Below are 26,531 nucleotides of genomic sequence, written 5' to 3' on the forward strand. Positions count from 1 at the left end.
ACTCGCTGGAGAGGCTGAACTGCTCTTCAGCTCCTTATCTCAACAGACCCTACAAGCTCAACACCCCGTTCTGATGCCAACTGGTCACAGATTGCAGCCACCCCTTCTGGCACTTCCCCAATCCACAGTCAAGCAGCTCTTTATGTCTCCTCGTGCAACTTTCTGCACAGAAACCATGAAAAAATTCAGCATCAGAACAGGTGAGGCACATCCATGACTGTGATAGCTCCAAAGCAGAGTTACAAAGAAGAATTCCATGTGGAACACAATGGCTTTATCACAGCTCCCTAACTCCTTGCTGACTTTTTAGCCAAACACCATTAAGGCTTATTTACAAGGGATGATGCAGACTGTGCAAAGCATAAGATCTGTGACAAAGCATCAGAGATACACAGAGCTTTGGTTCTTGCCTCACCTCCAGCAAGGCTGAAGCACAGACCAGAAGCTGCAGTCTGTTTCCACCATTGAGGTAGACACACCCTTGAATTTAAGGCCACTGCTATAACCCAGTCTTAAATACTCTCATCCACATTAACTTCAAAATCCTGGAAACCTACAGTATAATCAGTGTTGAGATGGATTCTCCCTTCCAGGCACCAGACAGATAATTCCACTGACAGGTATTAAAAAGGTATAAATGAACTTAGAAAGAGTTACCAGCTACTACCTCCCCATGAGTGCCTGGCATTGCATCAAGACTTTCAATTGCACCAGTAAGACATGTAAAGTCCTTAATAAAGGAGAGAGAATAAATAGCAAACTGAGCAACAAACACATAAATAGAAAGTGGTTTCATCAGTTTATTGCTTTTTGCTGCCACTTCACAGAGGGTCAAGTCCACGCAGGCACATTCAAAGCAGCACACACAACCATGGAGAACAAGGTTTTATCACAAGCCATAAAACTCATAGGAAAACAATCTAATCCTACATCAACACAATCTGAGAATGTGACAGTAAATACAGCATCTCCAAAAAGCTACTGGCATTTACATTGATAAACCTGATTATTTTTAAGCTGCGGAACAAAGCAAACTGGTGAGGGACCAAGCGCTCAGAAACACATACTTTAAGTGTATTCAGGACATCCCCCCAATGCACATGTTCTGAAATCTTACAAATTTTCACTAATGCTAAATGAAATTAAGGTGTTTTGCTTCCAGTTTAAATACCAGGAGAAAATAATTTCAATTTTGATTTGCATTTTAATATATTAACTAAAAGGATATTTGTATAAAACTCTTCACATATGAAATACTTTTAAATTAAACAATATATTACACTTACAGGAAAAACATAGATTAGAAATTTATTGCTAGTGTAAAAATTAATGTTTCTCATGGAAGAGGAGGCTGGATTAATATGATTGCTAAGAACACAGACAGTGTCAGTGACAAAAACTTCTGATTTTCAAATTTGCTCACCACCCACAGCTGGCTTTCAAGGACATGCAGGTACATGGGATTTATGAAAGATGAGGTCCACAACTTTCTCCAGAGTTATGCTTTATGATCTGATGTCATTTCATCGCCTTTTAGAATAACAGTGAGAATCAGTCTGCTGCATTCTAACGTCATTGTTCATTAGATCTCCTCTTCGTGGAATAAAAATAACAGAACACAACCTCCCTAATCTTGCATTTCGAAACTTTAGAACTACAACTACATTCATATCTTTGCCCATAACAAAAGGAAAAGTGGGAATATTCACCATATGAAGAGTCCATGATTATGAATAAAGTTTCTAGGCCAACCTTTGATTGATTTGCTAAAAAGCTTTCACTTCCATAGAAAGCCTCTTTCACATAGAGTAGATTAAGCAACAACACTAGTCAGTGCAAACAGTCATATCTAATACTCAAGTAGTTACAAAATAAAAATGAATGCCAAAACTTGCTTACAGATCTGCGCAGCCCAGTGTCTTTGCAGTGGACTGATTTCCATTCACAAGAACATATATCTGTAGCTTTCTTCTCTTTCCTTTTTAAATATTGTGTTTTCAGCAGTTATCCAGCTTGTTACTAGATTATACTGCTTTCTCAAAGTGATTTTCTTCTTTACTTATACACACTCACCCAATTGCTGACTTAAAAGTTCATAGAAGACCAACAACTCTACCTCCCCCTTCAATCAAACAGTCAACACTAGAGTTCATAAGGGTTATCAGCATTGCAACCTATTAAGGTGATGATATCTATAATTAATTACTTAAAGATCATAAAATCAACCAATGGAAATTGTAATCTAGTCATAGATTCTATTATTGCCAAATAATTCCTACAAACTGGTGTTTCATAGAACCAGCAATTCTCAATTCACTCAAAAAAAAAGAAAGGGGGTGGGGGGCAGATTTTGTATTAATGCCCCTCCTTTACTGGGGTAGGATTCTAACCCAATACATTAATACATCAATGATTTTGATATCAATCACGAACACCAAGGTACTCACTACTTGGTTGTTGCCACAACAATTCCTTTTCCATCAACTCCACTCCCGCATTTCTCCTTCACACCAAAAAAATTATTAGCACAAAACCAAAAGAATATAAATATTTGAGGGGGGAACACAATGCTCAAGTTCAAGGAATGAAAGACTTGAGAAGCACACGCCCTTCTTTTCATGGAATGCATGAAAAGGAGTCAGACACCAAGGACTGGAACAACAAAGACAGGAGTTCAGTGGAAAACAACACTCGGGTGCTGTTTGACAATTCAGGCCAGCGATGTGCGTTCCATATACATCTGAAAACAAAAAATCTGCTTTTATTCAACTTAAAACATTTTAAATACTTTAAACACATCTCTTTCAACTCCAAGTCGTATTTACACAGTTATTCACAAAAATGTGCAAAGTAAAATCTGATGAAATTAATTTACAAGTCCAACAAACTGAACGTGACATTAAAAAAGGCAGTAGGGATTCCACGTCCATTTTATATGCACTTTAAAGAACTAAAGATTGAAAAATGGTTTATCCAGCTGAACCTCTGGAAATTTAACAAGTCCTGTCCATGCTGCACATCAGTCACTAGCTGTCTTTGCTGCAGAATTCACAAAGTATCCCTCCAGTGAGGTCTTTGACAACTTTTTCTTTGATCAGCTGTCGCAATAATTTTGTTTCGCCTGTCACATTGTGCATAGGTTGTCTGTTCATGGCAGCCATGCAGAGGTTGTTGTAATAGTGCAAAGGTGTGCTGGGCTGGTCCAGGTCATATCCAAATCCTGCTATGCTAACTTCATCACACAAATGTGTGGCCAGAACAACCGCTGTGACCCCGATTGTAGGTACGTTCTGAAAAAAGGGGGGAAAGTGAAGTTTGTTCAATTCAAACGTATAGTTTATAAAAACACAGTTTTTATAAAACATTTTACACAATTTAATGGCTTTGTCTATTCCCTCTGCTCATTTAAAACTGAAATCAAATAATCAGTTAAAACTAAAACTAAAAATCAATTTAATGATCAAGTAAAGCTAAATACTCCAGGGTAAAATACCAATAACAACTTGGGTATTTGCCTTTTGGCTGTCAACACTAAATTTTTTTTTCTGTAAAGACAAGATGCCCTCTTACTGCGTAGTTGAACTGCAAGTGAACCCTCGCTCCAAACACTCAAACAACTCCTGACATGCAGTTAACCTTGACATTTCTTGAGTTACACTTATTTCAGTCTTGAGCAACAACAGGTTCTCTAACTAACAGTATTCTTCAGAATACGACTTTTCACTGAACGACCCGTGAAGAAGGCAAATATACTACAATACAATTAAGATACATAGCTTGCTAAGTTATGTTATTCTGATAAATAAATGTAAGAAGATCCTTCAAAGATTCGTGCAATAACGTCAACATTAAATGTCTTCCCACATAGTTCAAGAGAACTAGTGACAACCAATTCTTCCACCACATAATTAAAATAACAAAAACGCAGTGTAAATTTAAGCCAGGCAATTCATCACTCTGCACTACTGAGGGAGCAAAGGACATGGAGGGAGGATATGCCCATCAGTTGCTACTGAGTACTCTGCACACACTGCATTTCCAACAGCTGCAAGGTTGCTTTAAACTGGCCTGGTTTTCAGGCTCTCTCTGCTTTCCCTGCAGCTGGAGACACATCTGTCCACAGCTGATGGCTGGCTTGCCTTAATGGCACTGTTTGTAACACACTTAACATATATCAAATGTGTGCTTTTGAGTATTTCACACCAGTCACAAATATGTGTGAGTGAACACACTCTGCTGGAGTGAATTTATGTCTCACAGCATCTGAATGTCATTTCATGTCAGCAGGCACAGGCATAATACCTCATCTAAAAAGGTGAGCTGAAATCTTACTTCGATTTTGCACAAGAAAATACAGGAGCCTTTTGAGAGCACATAATCTCCCCATTAGTTGAGACTAGCTCTGAAACTGCACTGTTTTATTCACCTTACATTTTACTGTCTCCTTTTGGTAAAAGGAAACCTCTTACCTTATCCCAACCCCAGAACTTTGATCCAGGCTCAGGGAACTGTAAAATGTCCAAAGCTGTCTCTTTGATAATGACTGGATTTAGAATCCGAATCTGCTTTGATGTAAAAGGAATTTTCTCAGCAACCTCCCTCCAAAAGAAGAGTCGCACCCACAGAGGCTAAAGGAAATAAAAAATACAGTTCAAAGGGAAACTCAGACAGACTCAGTAGCAAATACAAGTTACAGAATTCACTAGGGACTCTGAAAAATTCAGGAAACAGTTTATGACTAAGGTGGTTCAGAAACACCAGCTCAAGTGACTGACCCAAAAGAGGAAAAACTTCAAAGTATTTGGAATTGCAGGGAGGACAGCAGAGGGAAAAGTTGTTTATTCTGAACATTTGGCTGCACTTTGTGTTAATCAGTCAACATATCCACCAGGACCCCCAAGTTCTTCGGGCCTTCCCCAGCACAACTGAGCAGGCAGCAGCATTTAAAGAAATGAGGAAGGGAACCACAGTTTTCCACAAAGATTAACCAGGCATTCTGAAGAAAGCACTGGATTTATAATAATTGGGCTCAGGCTTTGAAGTGAAGAGCTGCTGTTTGACAGCATCCATCTAGTGATAAATGTAACACTTTAGAAGAGGATTTACACAGGACTCAGAAAGCCAGATTCTGATCTCATGCCACTGCAATCAATTAGATGCCCATTAATGGAAGAAAAAAATACTACAGCACACTCATTTTACAAGTCCATAAAATGGGTAACATTAAGCAAATGACAAAACTGATATAGATGCAACATAGACCTATATTTTTTTAAACAGGCTTTAAGGAACAGAAGCTTAAACTGATCAAATACAGGTTGTAATGGTTCCTATCTTTCCACCCGTAATCTGAATCAGTTTACTACAATACCAGTGCCTGCACAGAAAGCTGAGCCAACTGAAAGCTGAGTATTTGAAAGAAGTATATTTGCTGTTCACAAAATCACAGAGCCACTGAAGTTGGAGATCAAGTGGTCCAACCCCCCTGGCTCAAGCAGACACCCCGAGCCAGATGCTCAGGACTGCATCTGGATGACTTTTGAGAAAGATATCCATGGATATTCAACTCCACAAGCTCCTTGGACGACCTGTGCCAGTGCTCAGTCACCTTCCTTAAGGTTAAAATAAAAGTTTAAAAAAAAAAAAAAATGTTTCCTGATGTTCAGAGGAACCTTCCAGTGTTTCAGTTTGTGCCCACTGCCTCTTGTCCTATCACCAGACAACAGTGAAAAGAGCCTGGCTCCATCCTCCTCACACTTTCCCCTCAGATATTTATGTACTTTAACAAGATGTTATGAGCCTTCCCTTCTCTAGGCTAAACAGTCCCAGCTCTGTGAGTCACAGTAGAGGTGCTCCAGTCCCTTAACCATTATCATGGCTCTTCAGTGGACTCTCTCCAATATGCCCATTCCCAAATCAAATGCTGGCTCTGCATCAGCAAAAACAGCAAAGCAAGGAAGAAATGTGGGAATGAGCTAATCTGCTCCTAAGCCACACAAAACAAGTACAGGTACTCTTTTCAAAAAGCACACACTCCCAACATGTAACTCACTAACAGAGGATGCTGCAGATGCCCAAAAGCAATCATTCTTTCAATCCCCTCCACAGAAAGCCAGCCTTGTACTAGTCATTCTTCAAGACCAAACCTTAAAACATGAAATAGCCAGACACCTTGTAAAACAAGAAAGTTAGGAATCCAACTCAAGTTACAAAGCTGCTGGTCATCAAAATTACCACACTGCTGCAGGGAAGGTCACAGACCAACACTGTCTTGCCCCCAGTAAAAAAAAAAATAAATTAAAAAAAAAAAATCAGGAAGCAGAAGTTCTTCAATTTGCACAAATTCATGGATTCAGGAAAATATCCTCTCTGCAAAATATGTTCAGATTATTGAAAACAAGGCAATATTCCTCGCACACACTCCCTGGACTGAAGTAGTAGTAGTAGTAGACAGCCATGGCCAACATTAAACAGACCTTCCACATGATCCCATATTGTAAAAAAATCACAGAATTAAGAAGGGAATTTGGAGTTCCTAAACTAGCATAGATCAAACAGTTAAAAAACTTGGCAGGCTTTCTCCTAAATCTCTCTCAATAATTTAGAGCGTTTGCTTTCAATCTGTGGTCAGAGAAACCTAGCTACCAGTTTTCAACTTGCAGAAATTATCTGCCTGCAAATTGAAAGAGGTGGAAGCCACCAATTCAAAGTTAATTTGGAAATATGAAATCCTTTCTATCAGTTCCTTAGGAATCTCTGCACTTCCTTAAATATTCAGTTTGAGAAATAAGCAACCTCATCATTTTAGAACTACAGCCAAATGTTCAATCACATGTTAACTGCACGTATGCCCATTGTAGCAGTACAGGTTTTAGCTGTTAAAAAAAATGAGTTGGCATTCAGAAATCTCATTTTTATTTTGGGCTCTACAGCCTTAAACAAGTCACTTGAACCTAATGTGAGATGAATTACACTTTAGTAAACAGTCTGTCACGTAGCTTGGTGCGAACCACCAACATCTGCAGAAAAAAGAAGTGTTACTGTCAGCATGGGGCTTCAATGTGAATGCTGGCCCACCTGTAACTAGGAGACAGCTAAAAAAAACCCACAAAGTTATGTAAAAGATCCTCAGCACAATAAAACAGGAACTAATGTATGAATCAGCTCCTTAAGCACTGGAAGGGAAAACAAACAAAAATACAGGTAAACAAGACCGTCACGTTACATACCAAGGTTTCATTTTTCAACATTGCTTGAAGCCAGTTGAAATCAACCCTTTTAAACAAAACAGCCACAAACAAGCTTGCAGGAGGATACTCATGTTCAGAAAGGGGGGCTCCTTCTGGGTAAGTCATCCTTATAGTCGTTTTGTTACCAACGTGATCTGTGTATCCTTGAACTGGTGCATCATTTAACCTAAGAAAAAAAAATCCACAATGGTGATAAATTATATTTAATAAACACAGGTTATAATCTATTTAAAACATCAGACACTAAGCAAAAACTTGTTACTTAGCCCACAGATTTTTAACAAAACACAGTACAGTGTTTTCTGAGAGCCTCTATGTTCGTCTCGCACACTCATCCTGCCCTTATCTTTGGGAGGAAGCCAATTCTATTTCTACATTAAATGGCACAAGTGCAAAACTTTGAAAAGATTGAACAGAAAAGTAACTTAAAACAGCATTGCAGAAGTTCCCAACTATTGACTTGTGTCAACTCAAGAGGCTTAAAAGAGAAAGAGGAAGAAAACACACAGAAAATTGTCTGTGTTATCCTTTTCAGATATATATATACACACGTACACACAAACTCACATGAGTATTCCACACAGAAAAGCATTCAAATTATCCCTACAATGCAACGTAATACACCCTATGGGTTTACATCATTCCAGCTCACCAAAAATTTAAATGCTGGCACACTGCTGACAAGAGCAACATCATCCTACTCCATCAGTTCTGCAGGACAGTGTAAGTCATGCAAACTTTTCTGTATCAACACCTTCACACTGCCAGCCCTAATTTTCAGAGAACAGCTAATACAAGTTCTCTGCCCCTGCACATGCTAACAGGTTTGTTTACCTTTGTATAAGAGCTACTGACTCAATGAAATCTTCCCTTTATAAGAGGAGCAAGCCATAGTTTGCAAAACAAGCTGGGAAACTGCTTCTATTAAATTTACTTGTGACTTTACATAAATAAAAACAAGAAGGAGAGTTCAAAGAGCCATGTTTAGAAGGCACAGAGCACATAATCCAGACATTAAAAAATATGGGCAATCACAGAAAGCATGTGCTGACCTTGCAAAGATCAGGGAAGATAAGTGTGCTATAAAGGCATAAGCAAACACCAGTGCATAATGAAACATCAATTAATGTGTTTGAAATAGGGGTTATAAAAAAACCGTTCAAATAAGGATCCCAACTAGACAAAGGGAAAAAAAAATCACAGGTGAGTCCTCTGAAAGCTTAAACATATGAATGGATAAAATCTTAATTGTCTACTTGTCTATGATTTCACTGTTTTCTATCTCATTTCTGCCCATGGGGGGTTTTTTTGTATCTGAAGTCCACAAATAATTACCCTGAATTCCTGGCTTGCGAACATGACAATTTATTTTGCTCCTAAGACTTCAAATTCCATCAAGTCACAAGTAAATTTATCAAAAGCACTTTCAGAAAGTCCTACAAGTTGCATAAATGTTGGAGATACTCTTCTCTTAAAAAGAAAAAAAAGTTGGCTCATATAGTAATGTTGAAGTAGTAGAAATCCTTAAATGGAAAATATGTACCTTATAACAATATCAAACTGATTCAATAAGTGACCCAGCTCTGATCCATGAAGAATTCCACCACTGCCAACAACAACACAACGCTTACAGTGTTTTGACTTCAAATCTTCTGGTAAATCATGCTCAGGTAAGAGTTCAAGAAGATTTTTAAGCTTGTCAAAAAAATTGTGAAATCCAAATGGAGGTGCATATTTAAATAAAGCTTCATCTTCATTTACATTTTTCCTTACAAAGGGAGATATGTCCATGCTATATTTCTCTGCAAATAACCTGCTCATTTCTTTCTTCGCGTAAGAAGGTCGGCACTGCTCCTGCAATGCAGCGCTGGCATATTGCTGTGCTCTCTAAAACAAAACACACACAACTTCAGTCAGGAAAGCCAGCTGCAGGAATGTACAAACCCTCTCAGAGCGACCCACCAGCAGTTTAGCAAACACAGGGGTTCATTAAAAAAGTTTAAATGTGGAAGTACAACATATTTTAAAGCATTTACTCAAACGCAGATACTAACGAGTGCAGGGTGAAAAGCTGCAAAAGAATGCCTCTCCACGCAATCACTTGAGCCTAGATATGAGGTTCTTAAAGGATAAATTAGGCTAGTAGAACTGCTAAGTGAAAATGAGCTGTTTGAGAACATTTGTACTATTATTTACAACAACAAATTAAAAAAAAAAAGCTAGAACATATGTCTAGCTGCCTAATTCAGCAGCAGGAAGAATTCTACCCCACTGCTCAACGGCATGACCTGAGTTCTGCCTGTGGTAGGATTCTACCAGAGACACATCCACTGGGTTAAAGTGCTGTGAAACAGCAGGTTGAACTTGCTTAGCAATAAGAATGAAGCAACACTTATTTCACAAGCATTGCTGAAATGCTATTGTGAACAACTAAGACAGGATTTTACAAAGAATGCAAGGTGGGGTGTTTTGTGTCTTCTCTCAAAGACCAGCCACTAAGATAAAAGAGTACACTTCTATATAGCATAAAAAGATTAAACTGTCAGATGAAACTACACATTGATCCATTTCACAATACAAACAAAACAGTACTCATTATGTTTTTAAAAATCTGTAACGGCAAACCAGTATCTGATGTGAGGAAGAAGAAAAAGAGAAAAGGTATTACTTTTATCCATTAAATAAAATCCTGTTTTCATGTTCTCTTCCCTAATAAGCTCTGTGTGCTTTTCCTCCACCGTAATTAAAAGGAACATGAGCAAACACCGGGGTCAGAGTCTAAAGATTCAAGTCCAGTGCTAATTTAGTTCTCCTGTACTGTTAAGGAACAGGAAGTGTTTATCTGGGCGCCCAGGGAGGGAAGTTGTGCTGCTCTTTTTCACTTCTTTTTCTTTTCACCCAAGATTAATCTACAGAACTGCCTCTATCACGCAGCACTTTTCTGCAAGTTCGGGCATTAACACTACACTGGGCAAAGCACAACTGAGCAACTTTGTGTTGCTGTACTTTGTTGGCAGGACTCAGTGTATATTTGGAAGAGTCTCATTTTTAAGGCTGACACTTATCAGTAAAAATTAATGCCACTCACATGGCAACTGCCCCAAACAGTTTGTAATCAGCTACTACCTAACTAGACCAGAGCAATCCTCTTTCTTCATCCTCCACCTAACACAAACAAAATGAATCATGAGACAGCAATAAGCACAGCCCATGCAGTCTTTAGGTTTGCTTGGCTTAAGGTGTTTGCTCTTCAGAATCAAGAACATGTTACTGAAAAAAACAAATTAGTCAAATGAGAGGAAAAGGGGAGGCAAAGAGGCTCAGAAGGGGAAATACATGCACAAGATGGTGGGAGATGGGGGAAGATGCACTTGCAGTAATGTTAAGACTGCCTTAAATCAAGGCCTCTGCTGTAAGTTGTGTCTTAGCATTGAGATATTCAAAGCCAGAAATGTAACAGCTCTAAGCCAGGTAAGTTCTGTTATAAAGTGAAAAGAGGTTAAGTAGCAAAGGCTTTAGTGGTGTCTGTTACACTGGCTTAAAAGGCACATGCAAAACTGTACATAAAGTACATAGCTGCTACCTTAAATGTATAAATTAAATAACAGCTGCACCCTCCTGCACATTTGCCCTGTGATTCCAAAAACATCTGACCAACTACGAGTCAAAGCAGACCAGGTAGATGGCTTCGGTAAAAAAAAAAAAATTTTGGTTTAATGTGTTGGGTTTGGGTTGTTGTTGTGTGGAGTTTTTTTGATACGTTACTTTACATTTGCACCAATTTTCTGATCGTCAGTGTCATCTGCACTGACACAATAGCAGGACTGACATGTCCATCTCAAATGTTAAAGTCACAGTTACATCATTTTACCCCTAAAAATCCAGTTTCTCTATGCACTTCTGTTGTCATTCCACAAGAACAAAACCCAGAAGTTCTATGGCATCAAATGAAGCATAATATATTTTCCCTCACAGGATAATGTCAGCATTCTAGTTCTTTGTTGTAGAGCCCTATAACTCTTACACTGTCAATTAATAATCTTTTTTTTACTCCAAGTGAAAAAAAAAGCAAGCCAAAAAATACCGACCCTTACACGATCGAGGTCCGCATACGGCATTTTTGTTCTGTCACATTCTTCAGGGTCAAAACATAATTTGAGGATATAAAGGAAGCACCCTCCGACCACAAAGAGTACAAGAAATCTAAAAACAAACAGGAGGGTGAGGCGTAGGAGAGAGGAACAAAAAATAATCTTTTTTTCCAGCGTTCAATCAACCATTAAATCAATATATTTAAGCAAATTTAGGACAGGTGAACACTTGCATTTGAAATCAAACCAAAAAAACCTATTGCTTTGTTCACTCCAAATCTTTCAGAACTCTTCAGAGCTATCTGCAGGAAAGTATGCACATGTGTAGATGCTTTGATAAGGAACATGTTGCCTGCATTATATACTTGAAATGCTCTGATGAGTCAAACAGCTCTCCTCACAAAAAGAAACAAAGAGCGACTATTGTTTTCTTCCGTAAAGGGCAACTCTATCTTAGATTATGTATTTTCATGCAAGTTGAAAAGAAGAATGGAACTTCAAATTGCACGATTTTGGGCCAATGGCAACCACTGAAACAAAACTTCCAACTCACTGGCAGGCCACAACGCAGAATTTAGACATTCAGGTTTATACTGAGAAGCCTAACTTGGTTATTTACACCCCCAAAATATACAGAAGAAAGAAAAAAAAAAGTAACAAACTTTAAACTTGAATAACATAGACTATCTGTATTTTTGATCTATTGATTTCTCATTCCTAAGGTACACCACTCACTGCTGATGTCAAAATAGTTGCTTAACTCATTTCACGTCTAAACTAATCTGTAAAAAAATTGCATCATTATTTGGTTAGAGTTCTGGTTGTTGCTCAAGTATGTAGTTTGAGCTTTATAATTGATTTTCACTTCCCATGGTCTCCTAAGGACCAGATGTTTGTTTAAACATCTTTACAAAATATACAACTTACTAAGTGTCCAGTGCTTCTTGAAACTCTTTCAGATGAATTTAATCCAGATTTTTTTTTTTTTTTTTTAAATATGAACTAAGAGATGCAATCCTGGCAGTCAGTTTGCAGTACAGGCTACAAACAAGGTGACCACTGGAAAAGCAGCACCGTTCTCACATCTCATTTAAACAAATTAAATCTTGCACTGACAGGTGGCCTAAAACCTTCATTAGCACGTTTCCCTTGGAAATCAGAAAGCAGAGGATTCACAGCAGATGAATGAGGCTGGTTTTCACCCACAGAAGTTTATCAAGTATCCCCAGATTCAGCTGGGGCTGCACCATTCAGGTGCACAAAACACCTGTGGATATAACCACTTGGCTTTGGGTTTTTTAAGCTCTAAGACCTAAAAATTAATGTGGCATCAGACTAGTGAACTTTTTTGGTGTAAAATATGTTTCTGGATGTACATGAGCACGGATTTATTAAATATAATTTGATGTCAAGTTATAAACAAAGGAGTAAGATTTTTGATGCAGCATTTCAGAAGTCTTCATAAACAAAATAACTATGAGGAAACACCTCCCCAAAATGCCCACTCAGCATCTGCTGGCCTTCAAAGCCTTGACACTGGAACTTTCCTGGATACAAAAAAAGAACTGGAAATGCCCCTGAGCAAAGTACTAGGATCTCACTTTGGCTTGGGCATACAGGTATTACAAGGAGTGAGCCCAGGTTCTTCAAAGGGTTTTCAGTGCCCCAGGGAAAGCTGTGTGCCCAACCCTCCACCCAGTGCCTGTGGCAACCTCATGCCTTCATTTCCGCATCCTTTTTGTAACTGTCCAGGCTACGAGAAGAACAACTGACCCCTATGTTGCTGTGACAATGACACTTACTTGGAAGTACCTTTTAAAAACCAGCTTGGCCTTCTCATCTTCATGTGCAGCCACCTTATACCATTGCACAGGAGGTGAATGATCACTTTTCAGGTTCACAGCGTTAGTGTCACTCAGCATTGCTGTAAAAAAAAAAATTATCGTAACTTTTGCTGAATTGAAAAAAGTTGATAGGATGTCCAAAGACTGACAACTTTGTTTTCCAAAGACTGTGATCCTTAGTTATGGTATCAGGAATACTGAATTGTTCCCGACCTCCTCATGATCAAGAACACACTCATTTCAGCTGCACCACCAGAACATGACTCTGAAAATTCTGCCAGGTATTGATCTTTGCATTCTTCATCATAAGCCTGAAGTCTAATAATTGTAATTACATCAATTACTGTCAAACACTTTTGTTTGATCTGGTCAAACACACTCCAGACAGGGAAAAAAAATAACCTATACAATATGCTCAGGGTATTTAGGATCCCTGAATTAAAATCAAATCCCTACACTACACTACCCTGCAGGCTTCAAGGATGCTCACAGCATGCAGAACCTGTACAAGCCATCCTCAAACCTGGAGCCCACATTTCAAATCAACTCCCTGGTTTCCCCAAGGTTCAGCAAACCTGACTCATCATCATTGCTCTGAATCTAATACTGACCTCTTCAGCAGCCCCAACAACACAGCCAGCAACTTTAACAGCAAGTACTGAAGAGGGTGTGGAGAAGGTTTTGCCTGGCACACGGCAGGAGCAGAAGGCTGCCAGCACAAGGGTAGTTTCTATGCACAGCAGCAGCTCCCCTCCAACAAATCAAGGAGTGCACGGTGCTCCCTCACAGATGGGCAGGTCACTGATCATTAGCTGGCAAGAAGCAATCTCGCTGCTTACCTTGTGTAAGCTCCCACGAATTTCTATCAGCACACTCCAATTCTGATTTTGGAAAGGAAAATGCAGGCTGGCACATCAACTTCTCACAGGCTGCTGCCATCAACCAAAGATGTGAGCAAACAAGGAAACACTGTGCTAAGCCTACCCCTATGAGTCTGCTGGTTTTCCCCTGAAAGGAGAAGGGATATGGGTAAGGGTGTTTCCTACCCACCCTTGGCAGCACTCCCTTTGATGAGCCAACCATAGAAGGGTGCAACCTGCTCCTCCATAGTGGAGGATTTCAGCCCTCCTCGTTCCCTTTGATCTCGGTGCTTGCCCCTCTCTGCTGCAAAGGTGTTCTCCTCTTCAGGTCTCCTGCCAAGAGCTCTGTCACAAAAACTATTAAAAAAAAAAAAGCAAGGCTAAGGGAAGGCTTTCATTTAGGGATCCCAGTTCACAGAATATTCTGAGTTGGAAGGGACCCATAAGGATCATCAAGTCCAGCTCTTAAGTGAATGGCCTAGAGGGGGATCAAACCCACAACCTTGCTGTTATTAGCACCATGCTAAAACAAACTGAGCTATTCTCAGGGATGATCTTCCACATTCTCTTTTCCATCTCTTTTTATTTCATAGAGTGATATGACCCACTTGAAACAGCCTCTACAAACACTTTGTTTGGACGAACAACTGATGTTCTTAAACACCAGGATGAAGGAGCTGAGGAAACAGAAGCATCCCCTCCAGAACTCAAATCCAGGCCACTGAAATTTCAAGGGTATCTAATTCAGAACTAAGTCTCTTTGCACAGTCATGCATCATTTCTCAGTAATAAATTTGGTAAGCACAGCAGAAGGTCAAGTAACACAAACCACTGTGAGACAGGGTGGGACAAGCAGAGATAAAGATCAATAACAGCATCTGAAGTCTTCTGAAGAGCAGACATCAAGTGATGCTTTCAAGGTGACATGCAGGTGATAATAACCCACAAAACAGAGCAAGGCAAAAAAAGCCTAATGGTTTTTGACAGCAGGAAACCTCATCCCTTACCACTTACCTCAGACACAGGCATTGCTAAGAACCTCAAATTACTCACCTAGCTGTATTTACTAATTGCACAGGCTCTCTGAGCTCTCACATCCATTTGCAGGCCTTTGTCACAAAGCTGCAATATCTGAAACAGCCCCTTTTAGCAGAGCTGAAAGCACTGTACAAACTGAAGTCAGTAGCATTATGCTTGTCTAGGAACAGGGTAAACTGAAGCCTAAGGGATGACATCCCACAATCCCCTAGAATTCTAGCAATTAAGCTGGAAATCAAATACAGCTCCTGTCTCCCACACAACCTGTCAAAGACACAAGTCAGCAGGTCACAGGGAAGCTATCAAGCCTTAAAAGCTTCTCTTTTTCTCAGAACAGTACCTCATCTCAATTGGCTGCATCTACACCACTGAATAAAAACTGCACTGAAGAGCAAAACTGGGTGTTGACACCACCACCCCAGTCATCCACATCACAAGCCCAGTTTGCTCTCAACTAAGATTTGCAGCAAATCAGTCACATCCATATGAGTAAAGGCATCAACAAAATTTGTTACAAGGACTATACCTTATGAATCACCAAGTTGAACTGTTCTACCTCGAGATGTTCAGTGCCAATCCAGCAGGACTTGTACAATCACCTTTTATTCCACGTATGACACATGTTCTTCCTGCCACACTACACAGACAAGCCAGCTCAGCAGCCCTCATCCAGCAACTTCATACTACGGGACCTGGTACTTTCACACCAACACACCTTGAGATGCCAGGTATCCATAGGGATCATGTTGCCAGCATGCACAGGGAGCAGCCCCAGCTCATGGAGCCTGTAAGCATGATCACACCAAACAAGAGGTGATCAGAGGACGCTGCAGAGCTGGGGAGGAGAGCGTGAACAAGGCCTGCAGACCATGAGGAAGCTCCACGATCACTCCACATACTACAGAGAATACACTCCATCAGATCACCTCAGAGGAGACTGTCTCACACCAGCACCAACAGGCAGCACCCAGCACTGTTTGGGAAAGGGAAGGGGATCTCTCACCGACACGGATGGCTGACGGTAGCAACAGCGTAAAACAAGGCAGCAATTATATCTGTCAGTTCCACGCATCTCCACAAACACAGCTGGGGAGAAGGATAAAATGGAACCTTACTTTTTTTTAAAATGAAAAAGCAGGAAACAAGCTTCACCTAGAAGTGAACCTTGACTGTTCTTCACTAGAGAACTATGCAGGTCATAATTCTTGGGTAAACATAAAAAGGTAACTTGATCATAGTCCATATGAACCTACATCAGAACGGATTCTGCACAAAAGAATTAGTCAGACCAGGTACCACAGGATCCTGCTACCAGCAACGTGACACTGTGAGGTCTGGCCACGGTACCAGTAACATTTCTGAGGGAACACGCTCCAGGTTAAAAACACATTTTCCAGCACTTTGAATCAAATCCGTAACATTTTACAGCTTAAATTCTAAGGGCAAAATTAAAGTCTCACTGCCTTAACATTGTTCAAAGCAGGTTTATACTTTTTTGCCAATTAGTCTTTCCTATTCTAGGACCCAGGTTCTCTTGTAATGTGACAGAAAGACCTGCATGTGAAAGGCTGCTCAATGCATGCATGTAAAACTTCCTCACAGCCTAACTGCACTAACACACTCCTGGAATCATCCTGCAGCAAGGAAGGACACAGCCAACCTCCTCTGCAGTATAAATCAACAAGAGTGCCCTGCAAACACCACACTTTGAATCATACTTCTCATGAAGCCTTTCAAAACAAAGGGAAGGCTGCAAGAGATCTGAAATATGAGGAAGGAACTGAAGAGGTGGAAAGTGATGAAGACAGAAGGGAATCAAACAGGAATGCAAAACTACAATAAGGTAGTGCTATCAAAAAGTCTTCCCTGCCTCTGAGCAAAATAAACTCCAGTTGTCCTCAAACAGTTGCTTCGCTCATCCTGGATGTGGAAGAAAAAACCAAGAAAACAGACAATTTAATTAATCACCTCAGCACACCCTTTCCAAGTCCAACTCTTAGTATGCACAACTTTTTTTTTATTTTTTATATTGTTTATATAACTGATATAATTTCAGTTTTCATTTCCACAGCAACATTCTTCTGTCAGTTCTGCTCACTACAGATGATTCCTTTCTCAAACAGATCGATATATATAGACAGACACATACATATATCAAGTCAAAATGCATCTATCCAACACTGCTTTTTTTTTTAAATTACTCAGGGTTGGATCCTGCAGTCTTATTGAAGTCAATAAGCCCCTTCCACTGGCTAGAATGGTGTAAGAGTGCTCAAAGGAGCAAGGTAGCAGTAACAAGCACCTTAGAATGCACCTTTCCCACAGTCTTCCTGAGTTTAAAAAAAAAAATAAATCTGTGAGTTTGCAGAGAGAACCAGGGCAGTTAAGATACCAAGAGCATCAAAGAGCTGTTGCATACAAACGCCACTGCACTATCCCAGAAAGGGGCCCTGCTACAGTTGTTTTGAGAGCCACAAATGCAAATATCTCAATCTGCATACAAAAGATGGCTCGTAGTACTGCTGTGTTACAATCACATTTTGCACTGACGTTTCTATAGCTACTCATTGTGGTGTAACTAGTGAGAACTCAAGGGATTTAAATTTGCTTTTCATCTACTGAACTTAAGTGCTCTGTGCAAAGCTGCTTCAAAGGATAAATTATCCATCAGTAGAATATACTCCAAAGTTTTTTGTGTTCTTCTTTTCACCATAATTTACTTCTGTCTCATTGTTATTCTTAAGTAGACAAAATTTCCACACTTGGGAGTATTTCAGAAGTAATTAATTTAAGCCTTTGGGATGGCTTTTTATGTGGGGCAACTCCAGGCTTTGTGGGCAAGAGATACCATCTGTTCTAGAGTTGTACAGCATCCAGCACAACATCATCTCAGACGACACCTGAAGCTCCTAAGAATTGAAAATACAAGTTAACTTTCCCTTCCCACAGTACAACCACAAGCATAGAAACACCCAGCTTTACAAGTCAGTCGATATCAAGGTCTTGCTGCACAATGCAGCCTTTGAGCTTCACGTAAAGAGATCAAGAGGCTACAGTGCAAAGCTCAAAGTAAATGAAACTTGAAAGTCACCCTTATATAATGGAATTACTAATCACAAATGATGGGGCTCGAGCAGCCATTGGAACAGAAGGTAAAACTAATGCAAAAATACCTGAAACCCACCTGGCTCCTTTCATGCCTTCTCCTCTAAATCAGATACACATAAGTTACCTAAGAAACAAAACTCCACAACCAGTAAGTGATAAGATGAAAGCTACTTGGTTTTGAGCAACACTTGTTTCAAAAAAGAAAGGCGAAGTTAAAAGGTAGAGAAGGTGTTTTCACATGGAATTAACTGGAGCAAGGTACTCTTCATTGAGATGGGACATTATTCAGCAATGAACTCTGCATGACCTTCTTGTTCTGTGGCTTTTAAAACCAGCAACAACCAAAAAAACCACCTCAGGTATACGGCAAAACTTTATGCAAGGAAGAAGTTAGAAGAAAAAAATTAAGAAAACTTAAACGCAATTTCAGATTGTTTCCTGGGACACATTTGGAGAAAAAAGATGACAAAAACCTAACTGACAACTACAACACAGTGTCTGTGATTACCTGCAAGAGTTGGGCCCATGAAAAGTAACACATTTCAATCCCTTCTCATTATCGACCAAATAGATAAGATAATAATTTTCATTAAGGCTTCCAAAATTGATACAGTATTTTAAGTAGAAATTTATTTATTTATGTAAAAACATGAAAAATAGTTTGGTAAAATTTACAGTTAGGATTAATTTTGTTTGCCTCTGCAGTACTGAAACCCACAGAGATCAAAACCTATAAGATCAAAACAGAGATCTTAACCCACAGAGATCAAGACATTAAAAAATTAGTAGTGGCTAATTAAGTGGTAGCTTTTGTAGTTTATGCTTCAAAACCAGATGAACAGCAGAGCCTCTTGCAGGCAGATACCTAAGAATACAAAAACTTTAATTTCTTGATCTTCTGTTCTTAAGACAGTCATTTCAAAACAGATTCAGAAATCAGTATAAATCTCTCCCCGTTCCCACAACCACCCAAAATCCATTCAGCTCTCTTTACTGGGCAAACCAGTCTTGATTCGGGGAATTTCAAAGTAATGTAATTTTTTTGTCAACGAATACAACTGCTAACCATTAATCCTAATATTGAGAAAAAGAAAACAACCTAACACATGAGGGTTTCCTTTCCTTTCACAAGCTAAACTTAAGCCAAACACTCCTCCTTCTCCCCTCCTTGCCTCAATTTCCCTTATTTTTCCCAGACTTACATGGAGCCTGTCACTACTCTTTTGGTGAGGTGACAAGCAGTGCAGGAGCTGGAGTCAGGTGCATAATGTTTTCTGTCTGCAGCTCCTCTGTGGTTTTCACTATTTCCTGTGCTCTTCTGAGCTCCTTACCAGCTTACTGGCTCTGGCAAAGGTGGCCCACAAGTCCCTCAGGGTGTTCCTCCTCCAGGACTCTCCCTCCCAAGCCTCCTTATCAAATGCCTTCAAACCCTTCCCATGCTTTCAGACTTCATCATCCTTTCACTGGAAACAATAAGCCATAATGAAATAAATTTTGCAAATAACCTTTATCTGTTTACATAAAACATGATAAACAATTTTGTTTTTTTAAAACCAATAGCAGATCAAGCTTCATCCCAATAATATTTGGGGGCAGGGGAGAATGGTAATACAAAGAATAAAAGAGCTGAAGCTTAGGAGAGTTAGTTGTGCACCCCATTTATATACAAAGGACTCTGCAGTCACAAGTGTTGTACAGTCAAGCTGTTGCCTTACAACTGCAATTATTTTTATCCACCCAAACCAGAGTATTTCTTAAATACAAAAAAAATTTGGAAACATACTATCTTCTGACTTAGAGAATTTGTTATTAAAAAACCCCAATCAATCTGAAAAAAACATATGATCATCCTCTAGCAAAAGGCATTCCAGAAACTGCAATATAGTGAAGGATTGCCTCACTTTCAAAGAATATTCTAGGTTGGAAGGGAGCTTAAATATTAGCCAGTTCCACCCCCCTGCCATGGGCAGGGACACCTTCCACTACACTAGGTTGCTCAAAGCCTCACCCCACCTGACCTTCAACACTTCCAGGAATGAGGCATCCACAGTGTATTTGGCAACCTGTGCCAGTGCTTTACTACGCTCATAGAAAAGAATTTCTTCCCAATATCTAATCTAAACCTGCCCTCTGTCAGTTTGAAGCCATTCCCACTTGTCCTGGCACTACTGAACCTTGTCAAAAGTCCCTCTCCAGCTTTCTTGTAGCCCTTTTTGGTACTGGAAGGTGCTCTAAGTTCTCCCCGGAGCCTTCTCTTCTCCAGGCTGAACAACCCCAGCCTTCTCAGCCTTTCTCCATAAAAGAGGTTCTCCAGCTCTCTGAACTTCTCTGTGACCTCCTCCAGACTCACTCCAGCAGATCCTCATCCTTCCTGCACTGAGGACCCCAGAGCTGGAGGCAGCACTCCAGACAGGGTCTCTCATCAGAGCAGAGTAGAGGGACAAAAATCTCCTCCCTCGACCTGCTGCCCACACTGCTTTTGATACAGCCCAGAACACGGTTGGTTTCTGGGCTGTCAAAGCCAGCTCACGTCAAGCTTCTCATCTACCAGTACCCCCAAGTCCTTCTCCTCAGGCCTGCTCTTGATTCACTCTTTGCTCAGTCTATATTTGTGCTTTGGATTGCCCTGACCAGGTCCAGGACCTTGACTGAACTTCATGAGGTTAACTTTCCAATGACTTGTGCAGAAATTAATCCAAATTTTAAAGCCGAAATTTAAACACAGATTTAACAGATCAGGAAAGCTAACAAGCTGCACAGATGTTGAAATTGGAATCAAAATCTATACAAGAAAAGTAAAAAACCTTTTATCTGGATGGCTCCATTTGCCCATAGCGACAAAATATTCAGGAAAAGTAGGGAGAGAAGAGGACAGACAAGTTATCCCAAAGGAACCGTTTCCGATGGAGAAATCGCTTTCTGTAACACAATAAACCTTAAAATATCTTCTTACAGGACTTTTGTTCAATGGTACATGACAAAAAACCTTCAAAACCACAAGCATGAGGAAAAATTCCAGTGATATTAATGATTTGAGGGAGACTTATCAGAACCATGCTAAAGCATGAGAGACTCTTGTGTTATAAGCTATAGCAATGTATTCACTGTTGGATATTTATCCTCAAATAATCTTCTGATCACCGTCCTACCAATTCCTATCCCAAGACATAAAAGAGATAAAAGCCAGGGAGCTGTTGCACATTAGGGACTGACAAATTCTCACCAAAGAAAACAAGTGAAGCTAAAGTTAAAAATTAGACACTTCTGTCGATTATTTATTCATCTACAACAATATAAATCCTACAGTTAAGTTGGTATTCTAACATATTTAGATAGTTCAAAAATTTTCCTTGAATATTATTTGCTTAGTGCCTACTACTATTGAATGAAAAAAGCATTTGACAAGATACCTGTTCTAATGAACAGAGTTGGTTGTTTAGGTTAACTGAAGCATACATCCTTGATGGCAAAAAACTCTTTAGCCTATGATATGGTTATAAGCACCTACAGTGGGACATTATGCACCAGTGTAATCAATGTGTCTTAGTAAATGAACTTTGAACAGAAAGGCTTTTTAATCAGACAATAAAAAGTAAACACCTATGTCATCTGTACAATCTACAGTTCATTTGGTCAAGATCTTCCTCCTCAGAAAATACGAATTTATTACTGCACCCATGTGTGTGGACACAAATGGCAAAAAGTGAAATAAGGAGCAAATGACAATTTCAGAGCAGCTGACAGACATTCTCAAAGGCACCAACAGGATGACAGGTGAAAATTATTTTGCCTACAGTCATGAATAGCAGCAAGCAACAACAGTGCCCCAGAGGCATCATAATATTTTTCCCTTGCCTTAAGACACTCTACTTGTGTTTTGTTCTAATTGTTTAATGGCTCATTCCTACACCCTCTTCCATATCAACCACCAACTCATGAAATCATTAACAACCTTATGTAATTGTGTCTATTTGCCCAGTCTTTTCCTTCAGGAAGGAAACACATAACTAGGCTACAACTTGCTCTTAGTCTTGGGTCATCCAGATAGAACACACACCAAAAAATGGTTCCAGCTCAAATCCAGACCAATTATCAGCTTAACTGGAGATAGAGTGAAACGCCATCACTTCTTTTCAGCAGCATTCACAGGAAGCTTTTTGGACATTAATAGTGCCTACTAAAATAATGTTACAAGAAAAGAACTCTTAATGAGGTTCTAAATGACTATTCAGTGTTCAAAACAGGGATACTCTCTTAATTTCACTTCTGGCTTGGCACCTTCTTCTCTATCAAGTTTTCCAGAGTTTTCTGTGAAACCTCTTTCAGGTGCCCTGAAGTGAGGAACAGCAAAAAAATGTAATAAATAAACACCAGAAACATCAACAAGATGTGCTTCAACACTTAAGAGGGCTGCTGATGCTTTGTGACAGATGAAACCAGTACCTGGATTTGGAATTCTTCTGATTCCCAAGTAAGCTACAGAAAGTCAAGTGTCACAGCCAAGCAGGAAGAAACAGGTGAGTTAAAGCATTGCTGTTGTGAACAGTGTGATATCAAAAAGATAAGTTTATCTCTTACAAGGGAAGCTTCTTAGCCCCCCTCGTTCCTTTTTCTTCTGCAGCAAATCCCAGTTTTCCCTTCCATGCTACTTGTGTAAGAAACAGTGGCCTGCCTGCTCTGGATGTTCAGAACCTGATGTCAGCCACTCCTCAGGATCTGCTGAAGCCAAACACACACGGTGAATGAACTGCAGTGTAACAGCAGGCAGCTGCTTCTCAGAAACTCCTCCTGTGCACATCTCACGTGCTCCTTTCACATCCTTCTCCCCACAGAGCTGAGGAAGCACTGCACCACTCCAGCACTCTGGGGAAGAGCCACACAGCCAGGAAGGGAGGAAAAGAGCCCACTGTATCAGCACATCACCCCCCACCAGCTGGGCAAGCTCAGGACTCACAAGCAGAAGATATTTCTGAGCCCCTGCAAAGAAGCCAAAACAAATTAGGTCCTTCCCCTTAGATGGGAAGTTTGAGGAATAAATCTTTCCTAAAAGAAATGGTCGGAAAAGACAGGGCATGGCATTAATCTTTACCGGGCTAAGGAAACGTCTTTTTCAACACAGCCAAGATGTTTCATATTACATCTGAATTATGCAGCAGAATAGCACTGAACAACTGGTAATTATGGAACAATGCTAAGAGTACAGCAGCATTTTTACCAGAGTATCATCTAACAACACTCCAAGAGATCATGATAAAATCACACTTGAGCCGACAGAAGCAAAAGAGGAGATGCCAAAAGCCTCCTGTGAAGAAAAGGCTAGAAGGGAAACTACAATACAGCAAAGAACATTGCTGGAACCAATTTTAATGCTTAACTTCTGAATCCAAGACTTCAGAACCTAACAGGTAGCAGAGTGCTGATGGGATGGGTGAAGGAAGAGCTTCTCCCAAGGAGAACAGAGAGTTTCGCTTGTCCAGCTTTACAAAAACAGGTTGAGAGTTTGTCCTTAGATACACCAAACATGTAAACAAAGCTAAAAGCAAACAATTCAAACAAAAGCACAATGTTAGCACACAGGAAAAAGCGGACATAAATAAATAGGGACTAGGAGCAAAAGATTCCTGAGTAGCAAAGGAATAGCCCTCCCATAGGAGTAATGGAAAATAACAGACTACACAAGTTTTAAGGAAGTCCATAATAAATTAAGAATAACCTTATGAGAGCTGCCTGTAACAGGGAAGACTCATGTCCGAATTAGAGCTGGGTGGTTTTGGAGCTCTGGATGCACCTGCTAAAGATGCTTTAATCTGTTATATTTGAGCAGGTTTCATTCAGACTCACTTGTAGCCTGAAAATTATGCCATGACAAGTTTGAAGCACTGTCTGGATCTTATTCAGTACATTAGCCTTTACCAAAACTCAAGAGCTACTTAAGTTTTCCAGGTTCTCTTATCTAAACAAAACAACCTGCCCTCCAAGTATTCCAACTTCACAGCAGTCTTGGCACATTTGACATCCATCACCTAAACTGAAGTACGCAAAGCAAACGAAACTGAACAGTTTTAGCCTGTTCTCCTCAATAAAAGGAAGTTTCTACTACCGCATTTTGTCTTCCTACATCCTGGCCCTAACTGCCGGTCGATCACTTGGCCAATTTAATGAAACTCCACGGATGGGAGAATGCTAAACGCAAAGAAGTTCCAGGAAACCAGAGGTGGGATGAGCTCATTTCTCATCAGCCCAGAGGAAGCAGAAATTGCACCAAAATGCTTTCATGCGCTAACTCTCCAGCTGCATTTTGACCTTTTAAGATGTTCCCTCAGTCTGGCTAGCAGAGGGCTTGGGAGACAGCTCAAGATTTCCTGCTGTGTGAACTAGAAGGGAGATAGTAACCTCGCTGCAGCAGATGGAATAACAGTCTGCAGGGAAAACACCCCTCCCAAACAGTCTGGACAGTCTGATCGTAAGCTGCGTTTAAAAACACCTATCCACTTTAGAGACATAAAGAACATCCTCTACAAGTTTTCTTTAGGAAAAACAAGAAACACGCACCTTAATCTACCTTTTTTTCCCCAGAAAGAGACAAAGCCAGCCATTTTCCACAGGGAGAGCTGTTTATATCCAGTAATTTCATGATTCATTTCCTATTCATTTCCATAACTAAAGAGAGCGGCAAAACAAACATCCCTCCTCCATGACCCTCGTACTTTGATCTTACCTAATGAAAAAAATAAAATAAATGAAATAAATGAAATGAAAAATAAAATAAATGAAAATAAATAAATAAATAAATAAGCAAAGCTCAGCACACACGCAAAAAAAAGAAGAAAAAAATAGAAGAAAAAAAAGGGAAGAAAACCAAACAAAAGTGTTTTTCGTGAGCAGTGCTGAAGCAAATAAAAAGGTTTTGGCAGCAACAGCAGAAGCCGTATCTGGTTTGGATTCACATCACTCCAAGCATGAAGACAGAAAATCACCCACAAAAAGCCTATCGCATCCCGCAGACAGGCAGAAGCCTATAAATTCTAATCCGGAGGCAACACCCGAAGACAGCCGCCGCCGCTACATCCTCTCCCACCCTCAAGACAAACGCGGTTCCCATCGCCCATCCGCCCCGAGCACTCGCAGCTCCCCCTCCCCCGGCCCGGGCGCGCCGGTGCCTTCCCCGGCGGCAGCTCCGGCGCTGGTGGGGTTGGGGGGGAAGAGGCACATACCGCGGACTGCAGGCCCCGCGCCGGGCCTCTCCCTGCACTGACCACCCCCTCCCACCCCCCCTCCCGTTCTCTCCCCGCTTCCCGGTGCCCCCCATCCCGGCAGCCGCTCGGTACCTGCGCCGTGCCCGGGCCGGCGTCTCCTCATGGGCGCGGGGCGGCCCCGCCGCAGGTAGCGGGGCCGGCGCGCGGGCGGGGGCGGGGGCGGAGGGGGGGAGTGGGGGGGCGGTGCGGCACGTGGCGGCGCGCGGCCAATGGGAGCCGAGCCGCCCGCGCTGAGGGGGCGGAACCCCCCCCCCCCCCCCCCCCCGCAGACCCCTCAGTGCCGGGGGTGTTCCCCGAAGAACGCTAGTTTCGTGTGCCCTTCTTTCCCTGAATAAGTCTTGGGTTTGTTTGTTTTTTTTCTGGGGTTTGTTTGCTTTTTTTTCTGGGGTTTGTTTGTTTGTTTCTGGGGTTTGTTTGGTTTGGTTTGGTTTGTGGATTTTTTTTCCACAAGGGACCCGCGCCCCGCTGCCCCCCTCCTCATCCCCTCGCCGCGCGCACTCACCCCCTGTGGAGAAACGAGGTGGGTACCACCCCCCCCCAAAAAAATAAAATAAAAAAGAAATCACCGCGTTGTAGCTGTTTTTATCGTGCCGGATACCCCCAGCAGCTCGGGTGCGTGAGGGATTTCAGGCCTCTCCGCAGCCGTTTTGGGGAACTATTGTTTTCCTGACCAGGCTCGCCACAGCGTGTGTGAAAAGAAAAAAAAAAAAAAAAGATTTAGTGGTAGACTTATATAAGCAGCTGCTCGTCTTGAAAAAGAGGGGAAGCGACCTTGTAAACCCACCTGACCGTGGGCATGGAAGTCACAAGTTAAACCACGAAATAAAAGAGCTGGAAAACCACTGGAGCAGAGCGAGGACGCCTGGGTGCCGGGTTTGGGGGAGAGCTGATGAAGCAAGAGCACGGGTTAAGTCATTGCAGACTGTGCTACCTAGGAAATTTTTATTATTTTTTTAAAAATATCTGGCTTATTGCCGTGGTATCTACAAACTGCTCCCTAACCCAGATGGTTGATGCAAAACAATCAGTGATTCCAGACATCAGGAGCTGGTAATATTAGGGCTGGTATTATAGTGCATAACAC

At 40.9% G+C, this 26,531-nt stretch overlaps 1 protein-coding gene across 8 annotated transcripts; it reads right to left on the reverse strand.

Annotated features, from left to right (window-relative positions):
* Positions 1-776: 776 nt before the first annotated feature.
* Positions 777-26,250, reverse strand: ST3GAL5 (ST3 beta-galactoside alpha-2,3-sialyltransferase 5). Of its 8 annotated transcripts, none has more exons than XM_027699910.1 (7): positions 26,232-26,250; positions 13,154-13,265; positions 11,339-11,453; positions 8,794-9,137; positions 7,230-7,416; positions 4,470-4,628; positions 777-3,290 (listed from the first exon to the last, which is right to left on the reverse strand). In XM_027699910.1, the coding sequence occupies exons 2-7, from the start codon at positions 13,261-13,263 to the stop codon at positions 3,027-3,029; spliced, it is 1,179 nt and encodes a 392-aa protein (XP_027555711.1). In that variant the 5' UTR covers positions 13,264-13,265; positions 26,232-26,250; the 3' UTR covers positions 777-3,026. The 8 variants fall into 8 exon arrangements, with proteins under 8 accessions (XP_027555711.1, XP_027555715.1, XP_027555713.1 ...); XM_027699914.1 differs by having other exon boundaries at positions 13,144-13,265; XM_027699912.1 differs by lacking the exon at positions 26,232-26,250 and adding an exon at positions 25,520-25,601 and having other exon boundaries at positions 13,144-13,265.
* Between the last annotated feature and the right edge of the window lie 281 nt (positions 26,251-26,531).

The sequence above is a fragment of the Neopelma chrysocephalum genome, unplaced genomic scaffold (genome assembly GCF_003984885.1).
Source record: "Neopelma chrysocephalum unplaced genomic scaffold, ASM398488v2 Primary Assembly neopelma1_142, whole genome shotgun sequence".
Classification (NCBI taxonomy): Eukaryota; Metazoa; Chordata; class Aves; order Passeriformes; family Pipridae; genus Neopelma; species Neopelma chrysocephalum.

Coding starts and splice junctions, on each gene's coding strand:
- ST3GAL5 (XM_027699907.1), bottom strand. CDS start 25,550: ATGAGGAGACGCCGGCCCGGGCACGGCGCAG. Junction 13,266..25,519: donor CCGGCCCGGGCACGGCGCAG/GTACCGAGCGGC, acceptor TTTTTTTTACAG/CAATGCTGAGTGACACTAAC. Junction 3,291..4,469: donor AGTTCTGGGGTTGGGATAAG/GTAAGAGGTTTC, acceptor CCCTTTTTTCAG/AACGTACCTACAATCGGGGT.